The sequence below is a fragment of the Xenopus laevis genome, chromosome 3S, assembly GCF_017654675.1.
Source record: "Xenopus laevis strain J_2021 chromosome 3S, Xenopus_laevis_v10.1, whole genome shotgun sequence".
NCBI classification, from domain to species: Eukaryota; Metazoa; Chordata; class Amphibia; order Anura; family Pipidae; genus Xenopus; species Xenopus laevis.
In genome coordinates this window covers 81,271,227-81,298,329 of record NC_054376.1, presented here as the reverse complement: position 1 = coordinate 81,298,329, position 27,103 = coordinate 81,271,227, and the positions used below count along the sequence as shown (strand labels likewise).

General features: G+C 34.0%; 1 protein-coding gene across 1 annotated transcript; it reads right to left on the bottom strand.

Annotated features, from left to right (window-relative positions):
• Positions 1-403: 403 nt before the first annotated feature.
• Positions 404-24,045, bottom strand: ppp1r3a.S (protein phosphatase 1 regulatory subunit 3A S homeolog). The gene is made up of 4 exons (XM_018255882.2): positions 23,210-24,045; positions 12,480-12,532; positions 12,257-12,372; positions 404-3,292 (listed from the first exon to the last, which is right to left on the bottom strand). The coding sequence occupies exons 1-4, from the start codon at positions 24,043-24,045 to the stop codon at positions 938-940; spliced, it is 3,360 nt and encodes a 1,119-aa protein (XP_018111371.1). The 3' UTR covers positions 404-937.
• Positions 24,046-27,103: the final 3,058 nt, after the last annotated feature.

Sequence of the window (27,103 nt, the reverse complement as noted above, 5' to 3'; positions counted from 1 at the left end):
CATAATACACAATGACAATCCTTTAAACAATATTTTAAGTTTTCATCAGTTTTTCAGTGGAAAGGCAATGCTATTTTCACAGCAAGGGTGTTATTTATCAAGGTCCGAATTTATCTCAATATCAGTTGCTGCAAACTCCGATCTAACCCGCTTGTGTTTTTAACGCTGATTTATTATTACTTTTTCCCGAAAATTTGCTTTGCGGGAAAAGCTCAGATTTTAAAGATTTTTCGTGAATTTTGCCCCAAATCTCAGAATTTTTTGGAGTTTTCATCCGAAAGCTCCGAAAACATTGTGAAATTGCCCGAAACCCCTGACACAACAAAAAATCAATGGGACTGTTCCCATTGACTTTTATGCAACCTTGACAGGTTTAATATGCCGTGTTTTTATATTCTGCCTTTTTAGCCCTCGGGTTTAATAAATTCTGGAAAAAAAAGTAAAAGTCCGATTTTATAAAAAAAAATCTAAAATTTTTCGGGTTTCGGGTAATTTTGGATATTCGGAGCTTATTAAATAACCCCCTAAGTGTACAAAGAACAAAACATTATCTTTTTAAAGTAGCTTTACAGCACAAAATTAAAGGTCTAAGTACAGTAAATGAAACTTGTAAAACACACTCTCCTACATTAAAACATTTAATACAAATAATGCCAATATTTTCTTACAGAATGCGCATAATAAACTAAACATATAGGTAAAATATTCCAAAAAAAAAAAAAATGATGCAACAAAAACAACTGTCCCCTATTTTTCTTGTTTTGCTGTAGGACATAAATCTGTAACTAGTTACGACTGTCTCTGTATGGTCCTTTTCCAAAAATTACATAAAGAAGAAAAATATAATTTTGAATAATAATTGTCCAAAAAGTCCAGCAATATTGTAGTTTCAATGTACAGTGTATTTTTCAAGCCAATACATATGAACTATAGTAGGTTACTCTTTCCTAACAGACTTTTTATTGCCATCACCTTCCCAGTATAACCAGTATAATGAAAAAAGGTAGAGGGCAAAACAAACCAAAAAATCATAATGGTACATTAAACCAGAAAACACAACAAACATTACAGAGCAAATTACTTTTGAGCTTGTTTTGCTGAAATTCAAAGGGTCACTTGATATAGACACATCTTCAGTGCCATGGTCACTAGTTTGTGCTTGGTGATTTGTTTTACTATAATAGTAACACTGCTTTATGTCTTCAGGTTCACTCTTCTTTTCATCTTCAATGCACCATTCTTCTAATTCATCATCTGGTTCACTTATTAATATGGACGGCCTTAAAGAATTCTGTTCCGTGTTTACTTGCGCTTTAAGCATTGCAGACATGTCAGTTGTACTACCACTGCTAATGCTATTATCACTAGTATCACCTTGTTCTTTAACTAACTTACTGAAATCCCCTGAGAGTTCCGCACATAAACTGTTACTAGAGTCAGTGTCTGAGTAATCTGTCATTTGGGAATCACTCTCATGTACTGTTGTTAGGTTATTTGAGAAATCATCAAGCCGACTTTTAAATTGGTCTTTGAAAACATTATAAGCACCCATATAAATTGCATCTGCACCAGGCGTTTTGGATGCTATTGTCCTCTGCATCTGTCCATTATCACAATCTCTTCCTACACTAGCAAGAACTTTCATATCTTTCAAAGCAGTATTTGTTATCTCTTCACTTGTTATTTCTTTGCTTCTACCACCCTGACTTTTGTTTAAGTTATAACTGAACTTTTCCGATTGTGATTCCACCCCAACTTTAGTATCTGAGTGGTCTACTATATTTTTATTTACTGCAGTACATACATCTATATAAGACACATTTGTTTGATCCCTTCCTGGCATACATATTTCACTTTCACCTGTCTCTTCAGTTACCAAAGCAACTATCACTTTCTCTCCCATGGCAAGTTGATTCTCTGTTGTATCTGTTGTGTGGACTGGGCAATCTGTTATATCTTTGTTTTTTTTACAAAGTTTTAAATCAGTTGTATCCACAACTATAGCTTTGTCTTTGATATAATCTTGATGGTTGGATGTTAGTGGTGCATTACCTGTAATCATGGGACGTTCAAAAGAATGGGATTCTTCACTTTTTTCTTCGCAAAAAAAACATGTTTTATCATGTTGGTGATCAGAATGGACAGGATTTGGACTAAGATTGAAAGTAGAAATATAACTTTTTTCAGGGATCTGTAAATCTACAGTTTGAGAGTCATTTGTGTGTGGATGCATTTCCCTCTTAGATGTTTTGTTTTCAAATAGAACATCCAAAGAACCTTGGTTGGATGTGCTATCACATGGGGAATAGAATGTAGTTGTGCTTATGGCTTCACTTGTTTTTTCATCATTGATGCCTTTTATTTGGCATAGATTATCTAGACAAGCATTACTAGAAAAATCTAACGTAGGCACTGTATGTTCTGAAATGGTAAGATTTTCTGCAGGAAGCGTCTTTTTAAATATCTTACAGTCATTGTCGACATCAAGGAATGGTCGTTCATGTTCAGCATCTGGTAATTTTAAAAAACTCTGCTCATCTTTTTTTTCAGGATCTTCACTTCCCACTGAAGCTATATATTTCTGATTTAAGGAGATGGTAGAATAATCATGCTCTAACTGAGAAGACTCAGCTTTATCAAATGACCATCTATCGATATTTTTGTTTTCATGAAACTGATTGTTTTCATCCTTCATTCTTATCTTCCTCCTTATCCATCCTTCATTCTTATCATCCTCCTCCTCATTATTATTTACTGAAAAATATGAGGCATCAACTATATTATCACTGTCATTTGGGTTTGCGTTGTCATCCAGATTTTCTATTAACTGAATTGATTCAGTTTTAGGAGAAAGGTTAGATTCTATAAAGTTGTAAGGCTCTCGCTTTCTGTTGGTAACAAGAGACCATTTTTCAGCATTTGTTTCATCTTGTGAGCCTGTTTGTCCCTTTTTTCGTTTCCGATGTCCTCCATTTTGAGGCAAGTTTTCTTGTAAAGAAATCCCAGTTTCCTGCAAATGCTGTTCAGTGCATGATGTAGATTTCATATTTTCAGCTACCAGTGTTTCTGAGGAATCCTTTAAGGTAGGACACTCCTCATTCTTATTAAATTCTTTTGATTCTTTTGCAGACATGTTGTTATTACATTTTTTAAAGATGTCTATGCTGCTATCTTTAAGACATTCCAATGATTCACATGTTTGCATTGTATTTAGCAAACTTTGTTCTTCAAAAATCAGGGTTTTATTATCTTCAGTAGAAATAGTTCTGGCTTTCATAAGGTTCCGATTCAGCTGCAATAAGAAAAATATTTTAAACATGTGTTAACATTTTAAATAAAATTTATTTTTAGAGAAAATGCAGTTTCATGCTACGTATGGTATGGATTGCATTTCAAAACAAGTGCAACAGTGTCCCAATACATTCATGATCAAGCTGTTAAAGAAGAATGTTCATACACTGTCTATAATCCATGGTGCTAGGAATTAATATGTAAAAGAAGTGCACATACCATTCCACCATTCTGCATATTCACCAATTATAGAACAAACAGGTTAATTTATTTCAGTCAATCACCAGTATATAAATACCTAATATGCCTACCTTTCATTACAGTCCAGGCACCCTGAGTATTGACGTTGGGGCTGGTAGATGAGGGGTTGCAGCTCATGAAGTTTAATGCTACATGTTCATGAGTATGATAGGTGGGGGAAGTTGAATGCACTTAGCTTAATTCAGTAAAGATAATACTTATAATACACTATCTTACACTCCATAAACTGGATATATGGGATCCATTATCCGGAAACCTGTTATCCAGAAAGCTCCAAATTACTGAAAGCTTGTCTCCCATAGACTCCATTTTATCCAAATATTCAAATTTTTAAAAATGATTTCATTTTTCTCTGTAATAATAAAACAGTAGCTTGTACTTGATCCAAACTAAGATATAGTTAATCCTTATTGGAAGCAAAAGCCGCCTATTGGGTTTATTTAATGTTTAATTGATTTTTTAGTAGACTTCCAAATTACGGAAAGACCCAGAAAACCTCAGGTCCAGAGCATTCTGGATAACAGGTCCCATACCTAGTATTGCATCTAGTAATGTAATTAGAAAAAAGTAATACTCTTGAAATAAAATCTATTTTACCTTTATGTTTCTTGAAAAAATTTAGAAACCAATTTCTCCTGTTAAATACAATTAGGAATAACAATGTAAAGAAAATTGGTGTTGGATTTGGATTAGAAGCAATCAGGTAAAGGGATTGTTCATCTTCCAACAAAAATTTTCAGTTAAGTTGTTTTCAGATTGTTCACCAGAAATAAAGATTTTTTTCAATAGCCTTTCATCTTCTTTTGTTTTTTTACCAAAATGTAAGTTTAAAATTTAATGTTCCTAGAGAGAGGAACTTAATGTTCCTCTCTCTAGTGTTTGAGTCTGGTAGCTCACTGATCTAGGAGCAGATTTTGAACTGTTACAATTTGCTACATTTAGTTGATAAATTAGTTGATGTTTCTCATTAGTATCAGTGGAATATTAGCAACTATTGTATAAATTCTAACAGCTGCCTTTAATGAAACTCAGGGATTCTGCTTAACAGGGTTAAGATAACAAATGTTACAGTATCTACTAAGGGGGTTATTTATCAAAAATATCTTATTATTTTCTGAAATATACTGCGATCAAATCTGCATGGGTTATTTCCCCTTATTTATCAAAACATTTTCCTGTAAAATTCCAGTCTGGGAAAAAACTCGAAAAACTTGTGAAAATTGTACAAAAAATTAAGGCACTGCCTTAAATTGTTTATTTGGTGACTAAGATTTTATGCATACAAATATAAAACTCAATATATAAAACTTTACAAAAGAATATACTGCCATGTATAATATATGCCTAATAAAATTAAGTTTCTTTAAATAAAATTAACACTGTGAGGCCAATTTAGTAATTGCTGTTTTAGTAGATTGCGCCTTCAAGTTTGCATGTTTGGCTACTAAAACCAAGTGTGAGTTCCTGTGTTTTTTGAATTCAAACACCTCAGCTTCCTGACAACCTTTCCTGACAAAAAGCTCAACAGTTGACTTGCACCATGATCATGTCATGTTTGTCAGACAACCCCCAAACACTGAATTCAAGCCACAGTACACTGTGAAGACAGTGAAACATGGTGGCGCAAGCATCATGATATGGGGATGTTTCTCATACTATGGTGTTGGCCCTTTTTATCACATACCAGGGATCATGGAACAGTTTCAATACATTAAAATACTTGAATAGGTCATGCTACCATATGTTGAAGTGGAAATGCCCTTGGAATGGGTGTTTCAACAAGACAGCAACCCCAAATATACCAGTAAACGAGGAACATCTTAGTTCCAGTCCAACAAGATTGACATTACGCAGTGGCCATACCAATTTCCAGACCTTAATTCAATAGGCAACTTGTGGGGTGAGGCAAAACCAAACAAAATGCAGAAGAATTGTGGAATGTAACAGGTGCCAGAAGTTGGTTGACTTCATGCAACACAGAGGTGCAGCACTTCTCAGTAACAGTGGTTATACAACTTAATATTAGTTCAGTGATTCAAAGGAAAGCTTCAAATATTTTTCAGTTTATAAAGCGAATATTTAAGTTGTAAATAAGAATGCAAACACTACTATTTTTTGGAACAGCCTAATATTGTCTTTTCTTCACTTTCTGAATAAGACAATTTTGATACATTTCATGTACAGTACATTCATGTTTTGATTTGGAGTAGAATGTACAGTGTTCCCAATGCTTTTGTGTGTATGGAACTAAGGGCTAATTTAAGGTTTATAAGCTATATTCACTTTTTGAAACACACTGCTAATATTCTTAACACAACTGTACATACAGTGTCTATAAAAAATAATTTGTTGGCACTGATCAGCAAAAATGGACACATTCATATTAAAATGAACACACATCTCTACAAAGTGATTTAAATTAATTATAAACATTAATTACATAACACAATATAAATGATTGCATAAATATACAGTACATCCCATTTAAGATCTCATAGCTAAATCATCACTAACAGCTGACTTTTTTTTAAAGTTACAAAACAAATTAATGGAGATTCCTGTGTTTGTGGCAAGAGGTTTAAGTGTATCTGGAAGGTCCAACTTGCGTTGAGTCAGTGAGCACCTACATTATGAAGACAAAACAACACACCAAACAACATTGTGAAAAGGGGACTGAAAAGAAAGAAGTCAGGGTTTGGCTATAAGAAAATTTCCAAGTCAGTGAACATCCCATGTAGTACAGTTTAATACATCATTAAGATATGGAAAGATTATGGCACAGCTTTAAATTTGCCAATAACTGACTATCCACTTAAATTGCAAGCCCTGGTGACTGAGATTTAAGAGACTATGCAAAATTTAACATTTTGACCTTCAGAATATATTTTGGCATAAGACATACTATGCACATTGCTGTGTGGCACATCGCATCAAGTTTGTGAACATTTGCAAGACTATGCACAGTATTTATCTACTTTGTGGCCTAAATATAGTTCTCAGTTATTTTACAAACCTGTTTATGGGATCTGTGAGTGCCTGCCGTTTTCTCTTTTGGTTGGATACCTCCACCTTGAGCTGTAGGTCTGGGGCATGAGCACCTGGTGATATAGTAACCTTTCTAGGTTTTTACATTGGGATATTTTCTATAAGTATATGATAAGACATACTATGCACATCATTGGCACTTTGTATAGTACTATTTTTCAGAAAGCATTGGGAAGTTTGTGGGTAGACAGGATGAATGCAGCAAAATACAGTGAAATCCTGGAGGAAAACCTAATGCAGTCTACAAAAACCCTGAGCCACTGTCTTCCAGGCAGACAATTACCTCAATCATAAAGTCAAAACTACTTAAAGGAGAACTAAATCCTATAAAGAATATGGCCATATTTTATATAGTGAACTTATTGCACCAACCTGTAGTTTCAGCTTGTCAGTAGCCGCAATGATCCAGGTCTATAAACTTAAAATCTTTGAAAGTGTCAGTGGCCCTCAGTTGCTCAGTAGGCTCTGAGCGGCTGTTGAGAAGCTGAGCTTAGTTTATTTTACATATTAATAATTTTTTGTTGATTTTTCCTGTGAGTCTCCTCCCTGCACAGAAAATAACTTAATTTGTATGCAGGGTAATTTTTACAAATCTAAATTCTCTTAAACAGACTATAGTGATCAAAAAAAAAATTCTGGCTCCTTCAGGAGATGTGCATACTCTGATTTTTTTAAAATGCAAAACCAATAACTGTGATGCAAGCAAAGATATTGTCTTAACTGAAGCAATTTTTCAAACCTAGCTTTTAAAATACAGAAATATACTTGGAAAATTTGAAAGGTTTTACTTGACTGATATTTGCGGTCCCTTTTTATATCACAGATTAGTCCAGTCGTACTTAATTTTTAATATAAAATTATTCTATTTTTAAGATAAAACTTGCCACAGAAAAAAGGCTATTAAAGCATGAATAATTATGTGTGCAGGATATACAAAACTAGCTGACAACATCATTTACAGGTGTATGCTTACCCTGGAACTGAATTTTAGAAAGTTCCAGATTAAAAGCAAGTGTGATGTAACTACACTATTATTAAACTATAAACTTTCTTTTTAGATAAATATATATATTTTTTGATTGAGAATGATGGAGATAAGTTTAAAAAGTTTAAAAAAGGCTTTTCCCCCTGAAATATACATCTTGTCTTCTAGATAATTCCTTTCAGTTTCCAAAACAAATTAACATATATAATTATAATTATCACATCCTGATGATGATACCTGATGGATGTAATCATTGCTAAATAAAGTGGGTTTTATATTCTATAGCACAGAGTACATTAAAACTAAAAGGTTATACTCTAACAACTAGTTTGACTGTGCTTGAAATGGGTAACCTTCTAGATCCACAAGTGTGTTGTGAGTCTGGCTTCTGCTTTCCTGATGTAATTCACAAAAATAAATAAGTAAAGTTCAAGTTTTACCAGTCTTTAATTTGTTAAAAAATAGTTGCAATGTGGGTCATTAGATGATACATCATTAGAAGTGATAGAAGTTATGGAAATTTAAATTATTCTCATTGCTTAACAAAAGTTGGTTATTATTATTGACAGTTCCAATTACTAGGTATTATTACAGCTGTCTATGTGTAGTGAATCAAAAGTATTGTAACCTGTCTTTGTTTTATAAAAATGTAGGTAAGTAGGTTTAACCATATTGTAATATAAGACTTATATTGTGTTTGATTTGTCATTTCTATATGGTGCACAATAAAGCAAGTGTGTGATGCTCATTCTTAAATGATTTAAATTATTGAAATATTTTGGTTTAATACTTTTCAGGTTATATCATTAAAGAGGCATTTAAAATATATTTTATACATTTTATGTTTTTTAAATGTCTTTAAAAATATCTATTTATTTTGTACTTTTATTTAGTTCTTAAAATATTTGAATGATTAAATAATGCAGTTAAATGATTTCTGATATATAATGTCCCCATTTATTTTATATTTAGATCATTGTTTATTTACTCTTGGATATTAAGAATTGCTTAAAATAAATTTAAATAAATATGGTGTTGAAAGCTAAGTCACTGGCTAAGCCTAAAAATGAAATACAAAAATTCAAATATAGTGTTAGTGTTACTAAGGGGCAGATTTATCAAGGGTCAAATTTCGAAGTACACATAAACTTCGAAATTCGACCATCGAATGAAAAAACTTTGAATTCGAATATCGAATTCAAAGTTTTTTCAGCAAATTTGGCAATCCTGCGATCAAATCGAACAATTCAAACGAATTTAGCGTATGATCGAAGGATTTTTATTCGATGTGTAAAGACTTAGAAAAATGTTGTAGAAGGTCCCCATAGGCTAACATAGCACATTGACAGGTTTAATTTGGCGAAAAGTATTGAAGTAGAAGTTTTTTTTAAAGAAACGGTACTTTGATTATCGAATGGTCTAATATTCAAACGATTTTTTGAATCGAAGTCAAAGAAAATTCGAAGACGTAGTATCCTATTCGATGGTCAAAGTATCCAAAAAATTACTTTGAATTTTTTTACTTCGAAAATTCCCTCGAATTCACTTCGACCCTTAGTAAATCTGCCCCTAAGTGAGAGAAAGTGAATTCATGAGTAAACAAATAAGAGCAAAATGGGAAACAAACACCCCAAATCAAAGAGGTAGACAAATATCTAAGAAATATGGTAGATAACAAAGGCCAGAAAAAATAAGAAAAAATAAGAAAAAACGACACTGTATATATGTGCAAGTACATTTATATAGGATTTAATAACTTGATCTAATTGCAATATTCTTCTCTTTTTAAAACCCTTTTTTACACAAGAAATCCTATTACCATTTACCATATTTTTACCCATATCGATGAGTCTACAGTTATATATTCTTCTTATTAGTTATGATGAAGGATTCTTTGTTTAAGGATTAATGAACCCAACCTGTATGTCTCATCTCACATCAGAGTATCTGCATTTAAAATCTTTTAATTTTAGATTGTGTGTAAGAAAACTATGCCTTTTAAGCACTGTAGAGTTATGAAATTAATGTGGGCTCTTGCACTGAGAATTGGAATGTGTTAGTCCAACTCTGAGAATCTAGTCCTGGTATTTGAAACATTGTTATGTCATTTGTAACAGTTGTCCTTTATACTGTTTAAACTCTGGTTCTCCAATCTCCTCCAAAATTGTTATATGTACTAAGGCCAAGTCATGTCTAAGTCATGTCTCTTAGTAATGGTTAAGTATCTTTCTGATTTCTCCACTGACTTCGCTGAGACTTGTTTTCTGACCTCATGTGCATATGCTGGGTCATTATGAGTATTCATATCTTCTTACTTACTTTCCTTACAGTGACCCGTTCTCATTACTTTTTTGTGTGTCACAAATCTTGGACCATAATTTAGCATCTCTGTATGCAGCTAGTTTATACTGTCTTTATTCACAGACCAAGTCATCAATCAGTGCATCGGTATCACTAGGGTACATATCTATTCAGATAGTTTGTTGCATCATGTATTGGCTTTTAATAGGTTTATTTCAGATAATATCTAGCTAATTAAAATTCTACCATTGAATATCTCTTTCAACACAATACTTTTATATAACCTGGCTTTATTTTATAAAGTTTAGCAAGCTATTAAAATGTTTTTATGCAGTCAATTTTAATGTTTCAGGATTTTCTACTGCATGTAAAAATGACTTATTCGCTATTACAAAAAAATCTACAGTAGTCTACAGCTTTTTCCTCATATGCCTGTACCATCATTGCTGTCTCGGCTTTATGCATACTTATTGATAGCTTCCTTCAAATCAATTTAGAAAAGCTCAATGCCCCCATCTTCCACATGCAATTTTTATGCGGTAGCCCACTACAACTTATCTTGAAGCATGTTTTCTGGAAACTCTGAGCAAACTATAAATAGCAAACTATCACTCAAAGAAAAGTGAGAGTGTTAATGTATCTGCAAATTCTGTTTTAATGACCTTCTGCCAACTAGTACTCAAATGCATTTGAGCTTTTCAGTGATGCCAACTGTCAGGATTTAACAGTGAAATGCCTGTGTTTTTTTATATTCATAACTGACATTTGCATGATCTCAGTAATTATATGCAAATCTTACAATTTCTTCTTTTTCTAACATAAGGTTCATGCTACTTGTCAACTGCTCAGCTGTCTTGTGAGCTAATGCCTGTGGGTTTCAAGCATACTGGATAGCTGTATTTCAAGGTCTTATACCGCTTCATTGTCTAAGTCATTAAAGTGTTGGAAGCACAAATCTAAATTACAAATATCTGAAAAATACATCTATCTAACATTTTATATATAATGGTCAAATTTAGTTTTATCAATGTATTCACTCCATTTATTGGTAAGTAAATATAACGATGACTTAAAAATAAAACAGTATATATGGTTTTTATAAAAGCAAAACCTTATTTCCAGTCCCAGCCTAAACAATGCTAAACTATGATATTTCCAGAAACCCTGAATATTGAATATATCCTGTGTTCATATTAAGAACAAAATATCAAAAAAAGTTATGCATATGCTTTTTTAAAAAAAATTACAAGGTAAAATACTAATAAATAGTTTGAGGGCTTTCCAGTTGGAAAACTGTAATATCTCAAGGTTCTGTAATTAAAAGGGGTGCAAATTAAGAAATAGAGATGGTAACATTAAACTATTTAATAATAAGTAACATCTTCTGCATGGCAATTGAAAAGTCAACCTTTTTTTATTACAACCCAAAGATATTTCTCTTGAAATGTGACAGTCACAATTCCTTCAAAGTAGAACTGCTTTAAAGAACATTGAACCTCAAGACCTAATATATGACAAACATTCATTTAGCCTTTCACTTATGCATTTGCATAGGAATCCAAATACCACAGGATTTCATTGCAAAGCTATTCTAGATTTGGTAATGCCGAATGAGAAATATCAGGACATTTCAGAGTTTTTGTATGGTTAAAAAGATTATATAATTCCAAAATAGAAAATTATGGATTTTTATTTTATATACATTTTAATATATTTTACTGAACAAAGTAGAAGTTATTTAAGACTTTGTTTCAAATAACTACAAATGTGCATTACAAATATATGGATTGGTATAGATATTTAAAATAATATTTACGTATGTATTGATTACGTTTATGTCTAAACTTTTTGAGTAATGATCACTGTGTCCTTCCTGAAAATTTCTACAGTAATAAAGAACATGAAAATATATTATTTTAATTTATTATTGTAAAATGTTGCAACTGAAATATATAGTTGTTTTTTTAGATAAAGATGAAATTCTAGAATTTTTTTATATTTTCAGTGATATTTCAATAATAAGAGCTAACTAATAAAGTAAATCTGGGTTCAAAATATGTTTCTCTCTCTCTCTCTCTCTCTCTCTCTCTCTGTCTATCTATCTTTCTATCTATCTATCATCTATCTATCTATCTATCTATCTATCTATATATATATATATATATATATATATATATATATATATATATATATATATATAACACATGGAATTTAAAAGCATAACATATTTCAAAAGTGAATCTAGAAATACAATCTTCAACATCTGACTACAGTATTCATGAAAAAGTGCTCCCATCTTTGCAAAAAGTAAATTTTCTTAATGTGTTAGCGTTACAATGCTATTTAAACATTTAATACCCCCAAAACACTTACAAGGATTTCTAAATCATCATCTCCTTTCTTGTTCTTTTCTTGAGAATTATCTTCTTCATTGTTATTATCTTCACTATTGTCATCATGTGAACAAATAATTCTAGGGATGTAATTATCTGTTAAAAAAGAACATATATATGTGCTGAATAAAATGACAATGACAAATGAATACACATTCAACAAATATGTATGGTGTTTGTGAATGCAATGTATTGTATGTTACCTGTTGATCTAGAATATTTTTCTTCAGATTCATCCAGGTCATCTTCTTCTTTACTGTGAAATTAAAGATTTGTTTTAAATGCATGGATATAGTAGGCAGCAAAACAACAAATATTACATTATTTGCACAATAATTAAATTTGGTCTAAAATCAAAGATTGCACTTTTATTAGTTAAATTATGTTTAGAAAGAATCAGTGGTTTACATATTATTATATTATTAAGTATTTATAGCTGTACCATTACTTTCTTTTCCAACAAATGAACCCGATAAAAGATGTAGTACTAGTCATAATTAAACAAGCTGGTCAGCAGGACTGGTAATATAAAACCTTCTTCTCTCTGTCATTATTGTATTTTTCATGACTCATGACACTGTTCAGTGACCTGTTTGTAGCTGTCCCTTAGACATGAAGAGGGTTTATAGAGATAAGCTCTCCTGGTGAGTGACTCAGTACATGATCTATTTAAATGGAAAGAAAAGTGACCCAAATTACATAGCTGCTATTTTTGTATGGTATTATGTTCTTCAGCAAATGCCCGTCATCATGTTTCAAGTATTTGCTTCAAGCATTTGGCAGAGTTTGGAAATGGCTCATTTCTTGACCCAGATGCCGGTGCTTACTTTTAAAGAAGTTAAAAATGGTATTGTTTGCACAAAAGAAGACAGTATGTACATGTTTTTATGCACCATTTAAAATAAAGATGCAACATAGAAGGTAGATAGCATAAACCATCTTGTACTATAAATGCTCATTGTGAATAATCTCAGGAACCATGGGATTCTTTTGTACAGGGTTAAAAACTGATGTTGTCATTAACATTATTATACTTTATATATTGCTAACACAGTTAAATAGATAAGGAATATTAAAGAATATTTTAGGTCATATAAAACAGAATTATAGGTCTTGCTCTCAAGAAATTGCATACAAAAAATTCCTATATCAAGAGATATCTGCCCCAAATCCTTTTTCTTTAGTAAAATAAATTATTTATTAATGTTCACATGGCCCACCTTATGCATTTCGCACCCTCCGGTGCTTAGTCATAGGTGTCTCTCACCTATGACACCTATGACTGTGAGGGTGCGAAATGCGTAAGGTGGGCCATGTGGGGTCAGTATGTATCTGATTTTTAATGTGAACATTAATAAATAATTTATTTTACTAAAGAAAAAGGCCTTGGGACAGATATCTCTTGATATAGGAATTTTTTTTATGTGATTGCCTGTGAACTGGGGCAACTCCCCTAATTGGGGATTTACAGAATACAGATGTGGACTCCCGACCGATGAATGCTTTACAAATTGCAGTCCACTTAAAAGGAATTTAACGCTAGCATTACTTTTGCAATGCGAGCATTCGATAGTGAAGATGCGATAGTGTTCATTTCTGCCTAGGGATCTTGCGCTCAGGTCAATTTGCATAGGGCAGGAAATTTAAAGTTGTATGGACTTCTTTATGTTAAATGTTGGTGCATATACTTACAAATTACACTTTTTAAAAAACATATCCAGGGAACCGTCACAATATAGTTGTTATAATGCCCTACACATGACCCCACTGTAAAGTTAATGTTCTATAAGTTAGAAAATGTATGGAGAAAACCGGTTACCAAAAAAAGAATTTTTAAGGACTTTTGCAGCCTATCACTCTGAAATAAGGAAAAGACACCAGCGTTTTTTTCAACTTTAATGCATTTTCCACTCACAGAATATGATGTAAGTGGCAGAAGATTGAGGAAGATCTATGCACTCCATTGCACTTCCCCTGGTCTGAGCTGTAACGTATATTCGCCTGAGCGAATTGTCGCCTGCCAATAGAGTGTGAATGACCACTAGCACCTGTCTCTTTCGCTATCGAATTGTTGCCTGTTAGTAAATTGGCGATGTCCCTGTGGGTGGTAACGTTAGTGAATTGACGCTAGTGTTAGCCACTTCGCCCTTTAGTAAATTTACCCCTTTGAGTCTGAGCTAACACAAATCTACTTGCTTCATAATTCCATTTTTATATGTTGTAGGATCATTAAAATATTAAGAGATCTGTATCTGTCTAGGAAGAAATAACAATATGCAATATAGCCATACCCACTTTTACCAGAGAAGGAAACAATTGGTCTCTGGTATCTTGCCAATGTAAATTTAAGAATCCTAGCAAAGGTGTAAGAAGTTCCATTGAACAAACTCATGGAAACCTTTACAGCTGCCTCTTTGTAAAGCTGTGAAATGCCACAAAATGTTGGATAAGAATATTTCAAGGCCCCACTTTAATGTGACTCCCAGACACTGTACACGCACATTATGAGTCAACACAGCAGCAGGGGTTAGTACTTTGTTGTGAGCAAGGATTCAATATCAGCTCACAAAATGCAACATCATAGTATACAGTGGTATGAATATGTACAGCAGCTCAGTTGCACTTCAAACCTCTTGCAAGCAAACAACCTTATGTTTCTGCTTGCAGCACCATCCACATCATTCATACAAATAAATTCAACACTTAATTGAGTATATTTGGACAATATTAAAATGTCATTCCAACATAATCCATTTTAGTGAGTTGAGCATTCAACCATAAACTGACAAACTGGTTATACACATTTAGGGGCAAATTTACTTATGGTCGAATATCGAAGTTTAATTAACCCTCGATATTCGACTGCCGAATGGAAATCCTTTCACTTCGAATATCAAAGTCGAAGGATTTACCGCAATTCGTTGGATCGAACGATTAAATCCTTCGAATCGTTCAATTCTAAGGATTTTAATCCATTGATCGAACAATTTTTCTTCGAGCCAAAAAAGCTTAGAAAGCCTATAGGGGCCTTCCCCATAGGCTAACATTGACTTCAGTAGGTTTTAGGTGGCAAACTAGGGGGTCAAAGTTTTTTTTTTAAAGAGACAGTACTTCGGCTATTCGATGGTTGAAGTAGCCAAAAAAAACATTTGAAATTCAACGTTTTTTTCTTCTATTCCTTCACTCGAGCTAAGTAAATGGGGCCCTTATTGTATATCTGTCTTATAAAAGGATACACTGGCAGAAATGATGGTTGTGTATCACACTATAAGAAACAGGAATTATCTGTAGCAAAAGAGAGAGATTTGGGTAAAGCTATACCCACAAATCTGTATAAATCTTTCCAAGGTTATTCAAAGATTAATTGGAGTTTGGTATTATGGCAATTAACTTAATTTTTAATGATTCAAGTTATCTCTATTCACGGTTTTCTTACTTGAGCGCTTCTGGTGATTTATTGTGTATAGTGTTCTGTTTTAATTAAAAGATACTATGTCACAACAAGTTTCCAATGTACGTTATGAAAAAATTTAAATATCTGTATCTGTATAATGCCATACTTTTTGTGGCTTATTTGCAGTTTTCAGTAGGATGCTCCACTGAACTTTAGACATGCTAATTGAATTCCTGACATGGTTTGAGAAAAACTTCTGAATTGATTTGGGGACCATAGCACAGAAGTAACATAGCTTAATTAAATCCAGTGGTGTACTGCTGTTGTAATTAAGCCCTGTTGAATCTAATTTTGGGGGTATCACTATAATTTCTCATTTTATAATTTCATAATACTTATTCTGCTTTTATGCTCTGAAACACACTACGTGCAGATGAGATATGTAAGATATGAGTGCTCTGTTGCACTTTAACATTAGAGACTCCCTATGGCAGCAGAAGGGTACTATATTTGTGCAGCTCCAACAATACTATTATTTTGTGCCAAGTGTTTCACACAACTGAGCAGACAGACCTTACAGGATAGCAAACAAACAAACAAATTTGATGGGATGTAGCTAGTTGCTGTTTCCCGCATTTCCAAGAAAGCTCCTGGTCCCAGTACTTTAGTACTTTTGTCTGTCAGATGAAGATGAAAGAGAGGGCTAGGACACCCCCAAAGGCAGCTGCCAGCCTAAGATATTTGCCAGGGCCACACTGAAAGTTAAAAGTACTCCTGATGCTTCAATTAAAAGACCAGCATTGTTTTCAGGACAGGGTTGGTGGTTATACTTTATTTTTAATGCTTAGGGCTTGATTAAGTTCAATGTGATATGTACATCTCGTATGATAATGTCCTCTTTGCAATTCATTGCTATAAGAAAGGCCTAGAAACAAACAGCAACTAAAAGCCGCAGCAGTAAAGGCCTGGCAGAGCATTAAAAAGGAGGAAACCCAGAATCTGGTGATGTCCATGAGTTCAAGAATTCAGGCTGTTATTGCCAGCAAAGGGTTTTCAACCAAGTATTAGAAATGAACATTTTATTTTCAGTTTTTTAATTTATCCAATTACTTTTGAGCCGCTGAAATGAAGTGATTGTGTTAAAAAAAATCACATTTTTATGCAATCTTTTTTTTTTTTTCAATCGACTGAATTAAAGCTGAAAGTCTGCAGTTCAACTGCATATAATTAATGTGCAGAACCCAAATTAGAAAAAAGTTGTCTCTGTCCAAAGATTTATGAACCTAACTGTATTTAAGTAAATGTTCTATGTGTATATACTTTATATGCAAACCTCTTATACAGAACTATAAGCATTAGGGCAACTGCAGGTCTCTGAGCTCTGAAACAGAGTGCAGAGACCTGCAGTAATTCGGGGACAAAGGAAGGCCAGAGGTGCACTTTTTTGCACTTTGCACAATGTTTTCTAAATGGTCACTTTTGTCTATTTGTCGATAGTCGATAGTATTGCAAAGGGGGAGAAAAGGACACTCTACTACTAAAACTTAGTAGTGTATCATGGAGTGACTCTATTTGGTATGCAATGGATGAAATTAAAAACCAAAACATAATACACATAGAGAAAGCAGAGATAAAATAGGGAACAGAGTGTTCATGACATCTACAGGACAAACAACTTTGGCAAAATGCAGTTACACAGATAGTGGGGATAAAAAAAAAAAAGAAGTCCGAACTTCAATTACAATTAATTGCTTTGTGCATAAAAAGCAATATAGAAAGTGAAGCAATGCATTCAGAATGGTGGGACAAGAGGCAGATAATGTATATATATGTGTCCTTAAATAAATATCTGATTTCAGGTTTTTTCAGGAGTGCTATTATAGCATTTTTTAAAACACCTTATAATGTTAGAATGACATGTTGAAAGGGAATATGGTGTCCTCAGTCCCCAGACTGGGCCCAGTGGGTCCCCAGTCCTTGTGATCCCTGCTGGCCCAGTCCCACTATTGGTGCTGCCCCTCCAACCTCCCTCCCAGTGAACAGGAAAAAGGTACACGGGGAGGGCCAGAGGGGGTTTGCAGCTGCGGAGTGGGGGAGGGCCTGGCTGTTTCATGAGAGTCTCAGATACACTTGTTAAAGCACCCAGTGTTGCAGGTACCAAACAAACATTCTGCTCAAAACATTTAAGTGCTCAATTACCAGGCCTGGATTTCCCTCTTTGGTGCCCCTAGGTCATATAGTCTTGGCACGTGCCCCCCCACCTTCACATGCACCTGGCCCCCGTGAGCATACACATTTGCACCAGAGCGAGAAGGAGCTGTGGGCCCCCAGTACTCCCTTCAATGTGGCCGCCATAGGCCTAGGCCTGCAAAATCCAGGCCACAAATCCAGGCCTGCCAAATACAATGCACCATCACAGAGTGCAGAAAGGCAAGTGTTGCTGGTGGGAACATGGCCTATACAGAAGCTAAACAATGAATAGAAAGCAGGGGAAACCTTTTTTCACAGAATCTATTATTTAAGTGCAAAACAGAATTGTTTGTAAACTATTGTTAAGATTATGTGAATCTTAAAATATAATAATATATAAATTTACTGTACTGTGGCTATAACACAGATGTATTATTTTTGAGTTTACGTTAAGGCCATTTGCACTAGTTGCATAAAAATAAAGAACAATCAGTTTAGCCACATGCTCTCCCAGAGATTACTGTGGATCCATGCCATAGTTTCTCAAGATGAATAAACAAGGACATGATAAGGTTAGATCCAACAGCGACTGTATTACATTGAAAACAAAGCCATTTTGTAACAAAGAATTACTGATTTAGAAATAAAAAGAGCCTGTGACAAATGTATGTCTTCAAAAACAAAACAAGATTGTAAGGAATGGGGGTTGTTCAGAAGTAATTATCGGCATATCTGCAATCCTTTCAGGCCTGAGAAATCAGTTATTAGAGACAAAGCAACTGATGATGGGCCGTACTGCAGGGGAAGCAAGAAATACATTCCTGCTGTATGCATTATTATAGGGTCATGGATTTTGGTATGTTGCACCTGAAACAGAGATATTTCCTAATTATAATAGAAAAAATAGAGACTTTTTATCACTGGAAATGTTTAAATGCATTTGCTATAAAGTTAAACTGCATTACCATATAGTTAAATATCTCATTTACATTTAAGAAAACAGAAGAGACAAAAACAGTGAGATTCTGAAAAGAAATGTTCAAATGTTCAAAATGTTCTAAACCTCTAGATGTATGTCAAGTTATTACTATGAAACCCTACTATAATTATTTTGAGGTCTTATTTTTAGCCTCCTACTCCATCCACCCTTTGGTTGGTTACGCATTAAAGGTAGGGGAATTTCAATTTCCCTATTGCCAGTGGCTTAGCGGAAATTAAGGTCAGACCCTGTGCTTCTGAAGTACCCCTTAACAAAAGAGGAGGCCATAAAAGTTTTTACCCATAGACTTCTAGTTACATCACTGAGCATATGGGATTTTTTTTTTAATTCAAATTCTGAATTTGATTCCATATTGTAAAAAAATTATATAGATGTGCTTTAGAATAAACCAAAGTATGAAGAAAATTCTAGGATTATTGCAACTGTTTTATTTGTTAATATTTTTACAGTTTAAATAACAGTCATATTGTTTGGCAAGCTTTGCACAGGCTATCATGCCATTCCATTGGGACAGATAATAAATCACACTCATTCTTCTCAGTTTTTAATTATTTCAGTGTGGGGTTGAGCACAGATTTAGTACTGCTGACCAAAAAAATATTTTTCATATGAACTTTTTTAAAGAAATCGAATTAAAATGTAATCTTATTTTAAAAAATAATATATTTTATATAGTAAATAATCACTTTAGTAACATGTAGATTATGTAACTTGTAAGACATCAGCAACGGGAATGACGGCAACATTTTTATTACCTAATCATTTACAGTCAAGGCATGACTCTGATATTTACTTTACATGCAGGCCTGCTAGTTGCTAGTGTTTATGCCAAAAAGGTTGAGAGGTTAAGGATGCCTCAGATTCCTCTCCAGACCCCATAACTGTGAGCAGGGAATTCTATACATGAGCCTTTCTGTGATTCTTATATGGAGGTCTCAGGATACACAAGCCACATTACACATGCCAACAATCTAATTTTTCTTTTGTATTACAAGATTTTTTTGTTTTGTTTCTGTTCTGTTTTGAAGTATTGACTATTTCCATTTTTAAGACACATTTTTCCATCATGTAATGCTGATTGTGTAGTATAAAATACTGTCAAAAAGAGATATTGAGGACAAAGTCCTGTTATCTGGTTACCTTCCCATTGTTCTTTTGTTTGGCTGCTAGGGGGAAAAGGGAGGGTAGATATCACTCCAACTTGCAGTACAGCAGTAAAGAGTGGTTGAAGTTTATCAGAGCACAAGTCACATGACTTGGGGCAGCTGGGAAATTGACAATATGTCTTGTCCCATGTCAGATTTCAAAATTGAATATAACAAAATATGTTTGCTCTTTTGAGAAATGGATTCAAGCGCAGAATTCTGCTGGAGCAGCACTATTAACTGATTCATTTTGAAAAAAATTTATATTTCCCATGACAGTATCCCTTTAAATCCCTTTAAATTGTAATGCCACTTCTCTTATTTTGCTTACCCCTGATATTGCCTATCCCCATGCAATAAGGGTGCGCAAGTTCAGAGCACTAATGGGGAAGGTAATAAAAGTTGCAAAGAGTAGGGATAGGCGTATTTTTTTGCCTTGTTTCACCGTGAAAATGACGCCCATAGACTTGTATGGCGTCGCACAGCAAAAAAAAATGACATGCATTAAAAAAATTAACAGCGTGTCAAAACCATTTTGACACCCCTAGTCTTTAATGGGCATAGGCGACATTTCGCTGGCAGCAAATTTTTGCAGAAACTAAACAGGTCAAATTCGCCCAAGCCTAGCAAAGAGCAAAACAATTTACACAAATAAGAATAAAAATTAGCATTTAGCAATGTAATACTCTTCCTTAAACTGTAATTGCATCACAAATTTTAATTGCACATTGCAAATTTTAAATTGCACATTGCCCACTTTTAAAAAGTGCTAGAATGATGTTATGGAGCAAACATAACAACTTTTTCAGTAAGTACTTTTAGTACATTTACTGTGCCCTGGTGCAAACCATACAATTCTCAAACCTTCTTCCACTGTTGGAAGAGGTCGCTAAACAGTTTCCAGGTTTGCAAAAGCTATATTAAATTCACGCAAAGGAAAATTTGTTCGCACAAAGGCATAACTTTTCAAATTATGAATATTTTTTCCTTTACCTATTTTTATTACATTCCCCACTAGGCTTCTATGTGCCTACCCCCTCCTGCCCCTCACCAATACATCACTGACTAACACACCTAGTTCTGTATTCTAGGGATGAACAGCAGGTCTCTGCAGCAATCTTTACTCCACACATTAACTTAAGTGCTAATTCTACCAGAGTTTCCTTCTCCACCTTAGACCTGCCGAACGGAAAAGATGAAGCCACATCCTCCTCTGTCTCATGTCAGTGACATCATATCCTGTATGCCAAAAAGTCATAAAAGACGTATAAAACCGCTGACATTTTTTCATATTTTAAAGTGGGATTGCCTTCAAAAGTCCTAACTATTAAAGATTTTTTGTGTCAACATTTATTTTCCAACCATTTGAGGACATGCCACATTTGTTTTAAGGTGGGCTCATGTCTAGGACATTAGAGGATCTCTTTTGTCTTTATCATGCTTCTTTGAACATTTGCACTAACATCTCTAATAAAGACATCTATACGACCTATATGTACCCGCCCAATTCAAATTGAGCACTAATGAAGTTTTGCTAGGCAGAAATGAACGTCAGCGAAAAGTTCGCTATGCGTTGCTCGCGCTGACGAGTTAACACTAGCGAAACTTTGCCAAAGTTCGACTGCCAAGACGCAACTTCACATTTTAAGTGAATTAGCATAGTGGTAACGAATTTACACCTGACAAAGTGGAGCAAAGTGTGGAGGAGCCTTTGCTGGAGAACTTCGCCCTTTAGTGAATTTGCCCCTATGTGTTGGTGCTTGTATCATGATATTGCCTAATAATGTTTTCACACATCTAATAACAATAAAATGTTTGCTTCATTTCATTTACAGGAAAGCATTGGCAGTAAAATACAGCAAAACTATTTCTCATAGAGTCGTATTGAAATCATTAGAATTTTTGCTATTTCCCTGTATTTATAAAGCAATATAGTATCTTGTACTTGATGGTAACTAGGTGAGCATAAATCCATAATGAAGGTAAAACAATCCTATTGCACATTTATGTCCTTATCTCCCAGTTCTCAAGTATAAAACATATACATGTACACAAGGGACATTTACTCTCACCCTGGGTAAAAGCACTAGCATCCCTCTGTATCTAACATCAGCTGGGAATCCAGAGCTAGGTAGATAAAGCAGAAGATGGGCAGACTTGTCCTTACGGCCGTCATAGGGCAGGTAGTAAGAAAGGGTTTTATTGCGGCCCATGACAGCCAGTGCTCCCTAACTTGTGTGTCCAAGTTAATGGATAAGAGGTGGGATCCCAATGTGCCTCCCTCCACCTGTGCCTCATAAATACCATACTACCAAATACAGGCAGTTTTGTATTCATGGGTGGGGACGCAGGTCTATGTTCTCCTTTTTGGAAAATAGAGACCTGCAGTAACTTCTTCTGCAGTATGTTGTACAGAATATTCCTTCTCTGTGTATTTAGACATATTTCTCTCACATATGCCAATTGCTTTGTGCTACAGTAGCATTCTCCAGTGACTTGCAATAATAGCAGTTGCTCTAGTTGCTTATCAGATGGTGCTTTTGCTATTCTTATCAAAGCAAAATGCCTCCTATTCCTGTGTAAAAATCGAAATAAATAAAAAAAAGAGTTTTTTTTTAAAAAGTTGTAGAATATACATCTTGGCAGATCCTATTCACAGTTCTTTGGGGGAGGTGTGGTGGTAGTTTTATTTTATATTTTGCATAACTCTTTCCCCTGTGTGTTATAAAGGTCACGATGTTTGCCCAGGTGCAATTGTTTACTTTAAACAGGTAGCCAGTAAATGCTACCTGCTCATTGGTTGGTGGCAAACTCTGCACCTTTTACTATAAATATCTGCTGCATATTGTGCTGTAGATTTATTTTTCTTAATTTTCACTTGTGTTGGTTAATAGTATGACTTATCAATGGGAAGTTTCAATCTAAACTGCTAGGAACATGATGGAATTTGAAACAAATTCATGTCTTTGTTTATTAATGTCACCCTATCAGACTTTAGCTACAGATAAATAATAAAAATAAATCAGTGTTTAAATAGCTTAGTGCAACATTTCTCTGTATTAAGGTCATGCAGCCCTGAGGCTATTTTTATCACCAGTTTCCATGACATATAGTGCCCCTTTACTTTTTTGTGGCTGCTGGGATATGTAGTTCAGTTGTAGCTAAAAACCTCATAAATTGCTTTAATTTTAGTTTAATACTTACCTTGGTGTTGACTTTAAACAGCTTTTCTTGAATTTCTCTGCAAGATCTTCAGACGCATGATCTTTTTCTACAGCATATTCTTTCTTATGGCAGACGAGGGTATAATTTTCCCCATCATTGTTATCCCAAAATGTACCAATGGGTGTTTCATAGCAAATGCAAAACTGCACTGACGCACCTTCTTTCTGATAAGGAGCAACCAAAGAAATTGTGAAGGCAAATTGATCAGTATCACCATTGAAGGAGTAAGGAATATACTCAGCTGTCATATCATAGTAACTTTGCCAGTCGTCCACTGATATTCGCACATATATTTGCTTTTCATAAGACACATTCAGAACTCGAATAATTCCTTTCATACAACTTGTGCCTGGTGCCAAGTCAATTGATTCCAACAATACCTTTTTTGTATGGAGTTTACCCAAAATGTCATCAGCTGATGGCAATGCAAAGCTGGCTGTTAAATAGAATTCCTCAATGTAGTGTGTTTCCAACTCATAGTTAAGGATTTGTGATACAATCGGCACCTCCCATGTATCAAACTCTTTAACACACACAAGATCAAAACCAAAAGCATCTGCAAAGGACACTTTTCTTGCAACTGTTGTTGGTGGTTCCAAGTCTCCTTCATCTGATGACACAGAACTTCTCCGCCTTGGTAGGGGAGAAAACCGTGGCTTGATAGAAGATTTTACATCTTCGTCCTCTATGTAAGAATTACCCAAGGGCGGAGGCTCTAATAATTTATCTTTACTTTGATTATTTTCTTCAAAATTCTCCATTGGGCTCTTAGATCTACACAGAGAAAGAGCAAGGCAGCTACTGACAGCTGACATTTAAGACACTGCGACTAAGGATAAGGATTAATGTTACAGTTGACATTGCAAAGGGGAGTAAGACCTATTAATAAGTTTGGTGGCTTGTAAACTATGCCGGCCTTCTCCCTAAAGGTTTTAAACCTGATACTCTTTGTGTCATTTGTCTAAACTACATGCCAAGTTTTTTTTTTAATCATTTCCACAATTTCAATGCAACGCTTGGTTGAAAAAATTAAATAATAGCATATGTAAAAATACATTAATGCTGTATATATATGTATATACTTTATATAAACATATATATATATATATATATATATATATATATATATATATATATATATATATATATATATGTGTGTGTGTGTATATACAGTATACACATATATACAGCATTATATAATATATATATATATATATATATATATATATATTCATGTAGAAAGCTGACGCACACTGGGATTTATCAAAATAAAACTTGTTTTATTGATCCAATAAAACAAGTTTTATTTTGATAAATCCCAGTGTGCATCAGCTTTCTACATGAATATACAATTTTTTCTGACTAGCACCTGGGTCTTTGCTTCAGTAAGTGTGTGCCACAGCCCTTCTACATATATATATATATATATATATATATATATATATATATATATATATATATATATATATATATATATATATATATATATATATATATATATATATATATATATATATATATATATCGGCACTCTCGATAACTGCAGTAAATGTGCCTGGGTGCAGAGACAGCAAAATAAACGAAATATATCCAGAAGAATCCGCACTCACAGGTCTTACTAATTAAAATTCAAGTTTTTAAAACAAGGTCTGACGTTTCGGCCAACCCACAGCCTTTAATTTAAAAAATTAATGCCAATTTTGGTGGGATGAAAAAATTGAAAGTGTAAAAAGCATGACTTAGGATAGATCACTGTTTAGAAATAAATTGCTATGTTACAGTGAAAGGCTAGAGGGCTAGTTTACAAATACAGTGAAAAATGGAACACTTGGAGAGTAATTGCAATATTTGTCCACACAATGCATAATTTGCTGTAATAAGAGGCCATTGTTCCTAAGTATTGATTGTAGGTACCAAGGAAAAAGCTGAGTGGAGAAGTAGTAGGACTGATGTTTTGAAGAGAAGTATGTTTTAGTGCAGCACAGGTACTTAGTTAGGCAAGTAGGAAGGCAGTGGATTAAGGCAGGGCAAATAAGGTGAAAATAGCACAATAAAACTCACAAGGAGTTATATATATTATTATATTATAGTATATTTCAGTACCCAGGCAAATAATCACACCTACCTCAATCCTGTTGGAAACATGGGGCAGACATTGTCTATGCAGCACAACTAGCTGGGGGACCCTGTGTGGAAGTTGATAACTAGGAGGAATAATCAGCCAGGTAGCCAGAATGACAAGCATAATTGACTAATGAACAGACAATGACATTTTGGCCAGTGGTCTCTCTAAAGAATAAAGTCACGTGTGATGCTCTGCGGTACCAGGGTTGGCTCAGTGACATCACCTGCTCCTGCTTCAGAGGAGAACAGAGATCACTTTTCCTGCCTTGATGGAACATTACAATATCATGGTGTTTGGTTACTGACGTGTATGATTTGTGGAGCTCAGATTCCCTTCTATAAGTATGAGCAATTCAGGCACCAGAATTTAATATTGCATATATGGAATTGTGGTGGAAAGCTGTAGCTAAAATACCAATATTCAGAAACCTTTTTCAAAAGTAAGTTCCAAAATGTAAGAGGAATGTGTATATGTGCTTTTTATTATAGTTACGTCACAAATCTAGATAAAGTAATACAACAATTGAAGCATTCAAAGCATTTTATTGCACATTGACAGATTATATTAATATCAAGCTCAACATATTAAAACAAATTACTTTTAAATTATCTGCAACTTTAATCAAGAAAAAAACTCTTGTACCAAAAGTAATATCTTCTTATATTCTGCAAAATTAAAATTAGAACAAAATAAACTGATTTAACATATTATAGTGGATGTTTGATGCAAGTTTCTATTTTCCTAGCCCCTGGTAAAAGGTAAAGTTAACACAATCATTTATAATGTGTGGTATTAAATACTTTAGGTTTGCGAAGCAAAACTGTACAATAATACACTTTACATGGAAATTTCTAAAAGCTATTTTTTATTGAATTCTAAGTGCATTCCTGATTTGTTATAGTCAGTGGAAATAAATACATCAATGTTTTTCTCATCAGGATATCGACAGGAAGTGAGCTAAATCATTAAATGCCCCCCACACCCAATCAAAATACAAAACGAATAAGTGCATCAGATAAACAAATTCCCTATTATCATATGTTTAACACCAAGTGGTCCCTCCCTTAAGGACAAGTCGTCACAATAAAATTTCAATAAAATGCTGGGGATGTGTAATTCTATATATTAAATATCAGCAATGTGTCACAAGTCCCTGGTAATATATAGATTGACCACAAAACTCATGATAGATTGCAAATATAGTGCGATTAGTGTTAAAACAATAAAATATTTAAAAACATGAAGCAGAATATTTTCTATACCATATGGAGGACATAATTCATCAAATTCAATCAGCTTAATGGTGGCATCATGTATGTTACATTGCATTTCTATTTAATCAATTCGTTAGTGCTTTGAGCACACTTATTTTGTGTCAAGCCCGCCATGGGCAATCTATAGTCCAAAGTCAAGTCTATTTAGTTATTGTAATGACAATTTGTTAAAACACCTTGGTTATAGGTAGCTAGAGAGAGAGAGCGTACATTTCATTAAGCCCTCTAGGGGCAATTGTATCCAAAATTTGTATGCATCTGGTCTTCCGTTGCAATAGAAGCTTGGATCTATCACCACCTCTAGATCCATGCTTCTATTGCAACGTAACACGTTGATGCACCATAATTAAAGATGCACAGATACAACTTTGTTGCCTTGAGTGCTTTCGTGGACTGTATATATATATACTGTATATACACACATATACATACAAATCCATTAATGATTGGCACTTCTTCAGGCCTTTCTCTGCC

What these genes read in the sequence shown, in the direction of transcription:
- ppp1r3a.S (XM_018255882.2), bottom strand. Translation starts at nt 24,045, where the DNA reads ATGTCAGCTGTCAGTAGCTGCCTTGCTCTTTCTCTGTGTAGATCTAAG. An exon ending in AAAATATTCTAGATCAACAG is followed by an intron (nt 12,373 to 12,479) that starts GTAACATACAAT and finishes CTTTTTTAACAG; the next exon opens with ATAATTACATCCCTAGAATT. An exon ending in ATGATGATTTAGAAATCCTT is followed by an intron (nt 3,293 to 12,256) that starts GTAAGTGTTTTG and finishes TTCTTATTGCAG; the next exon opens with CTGAATCGGAACCTTATGAA.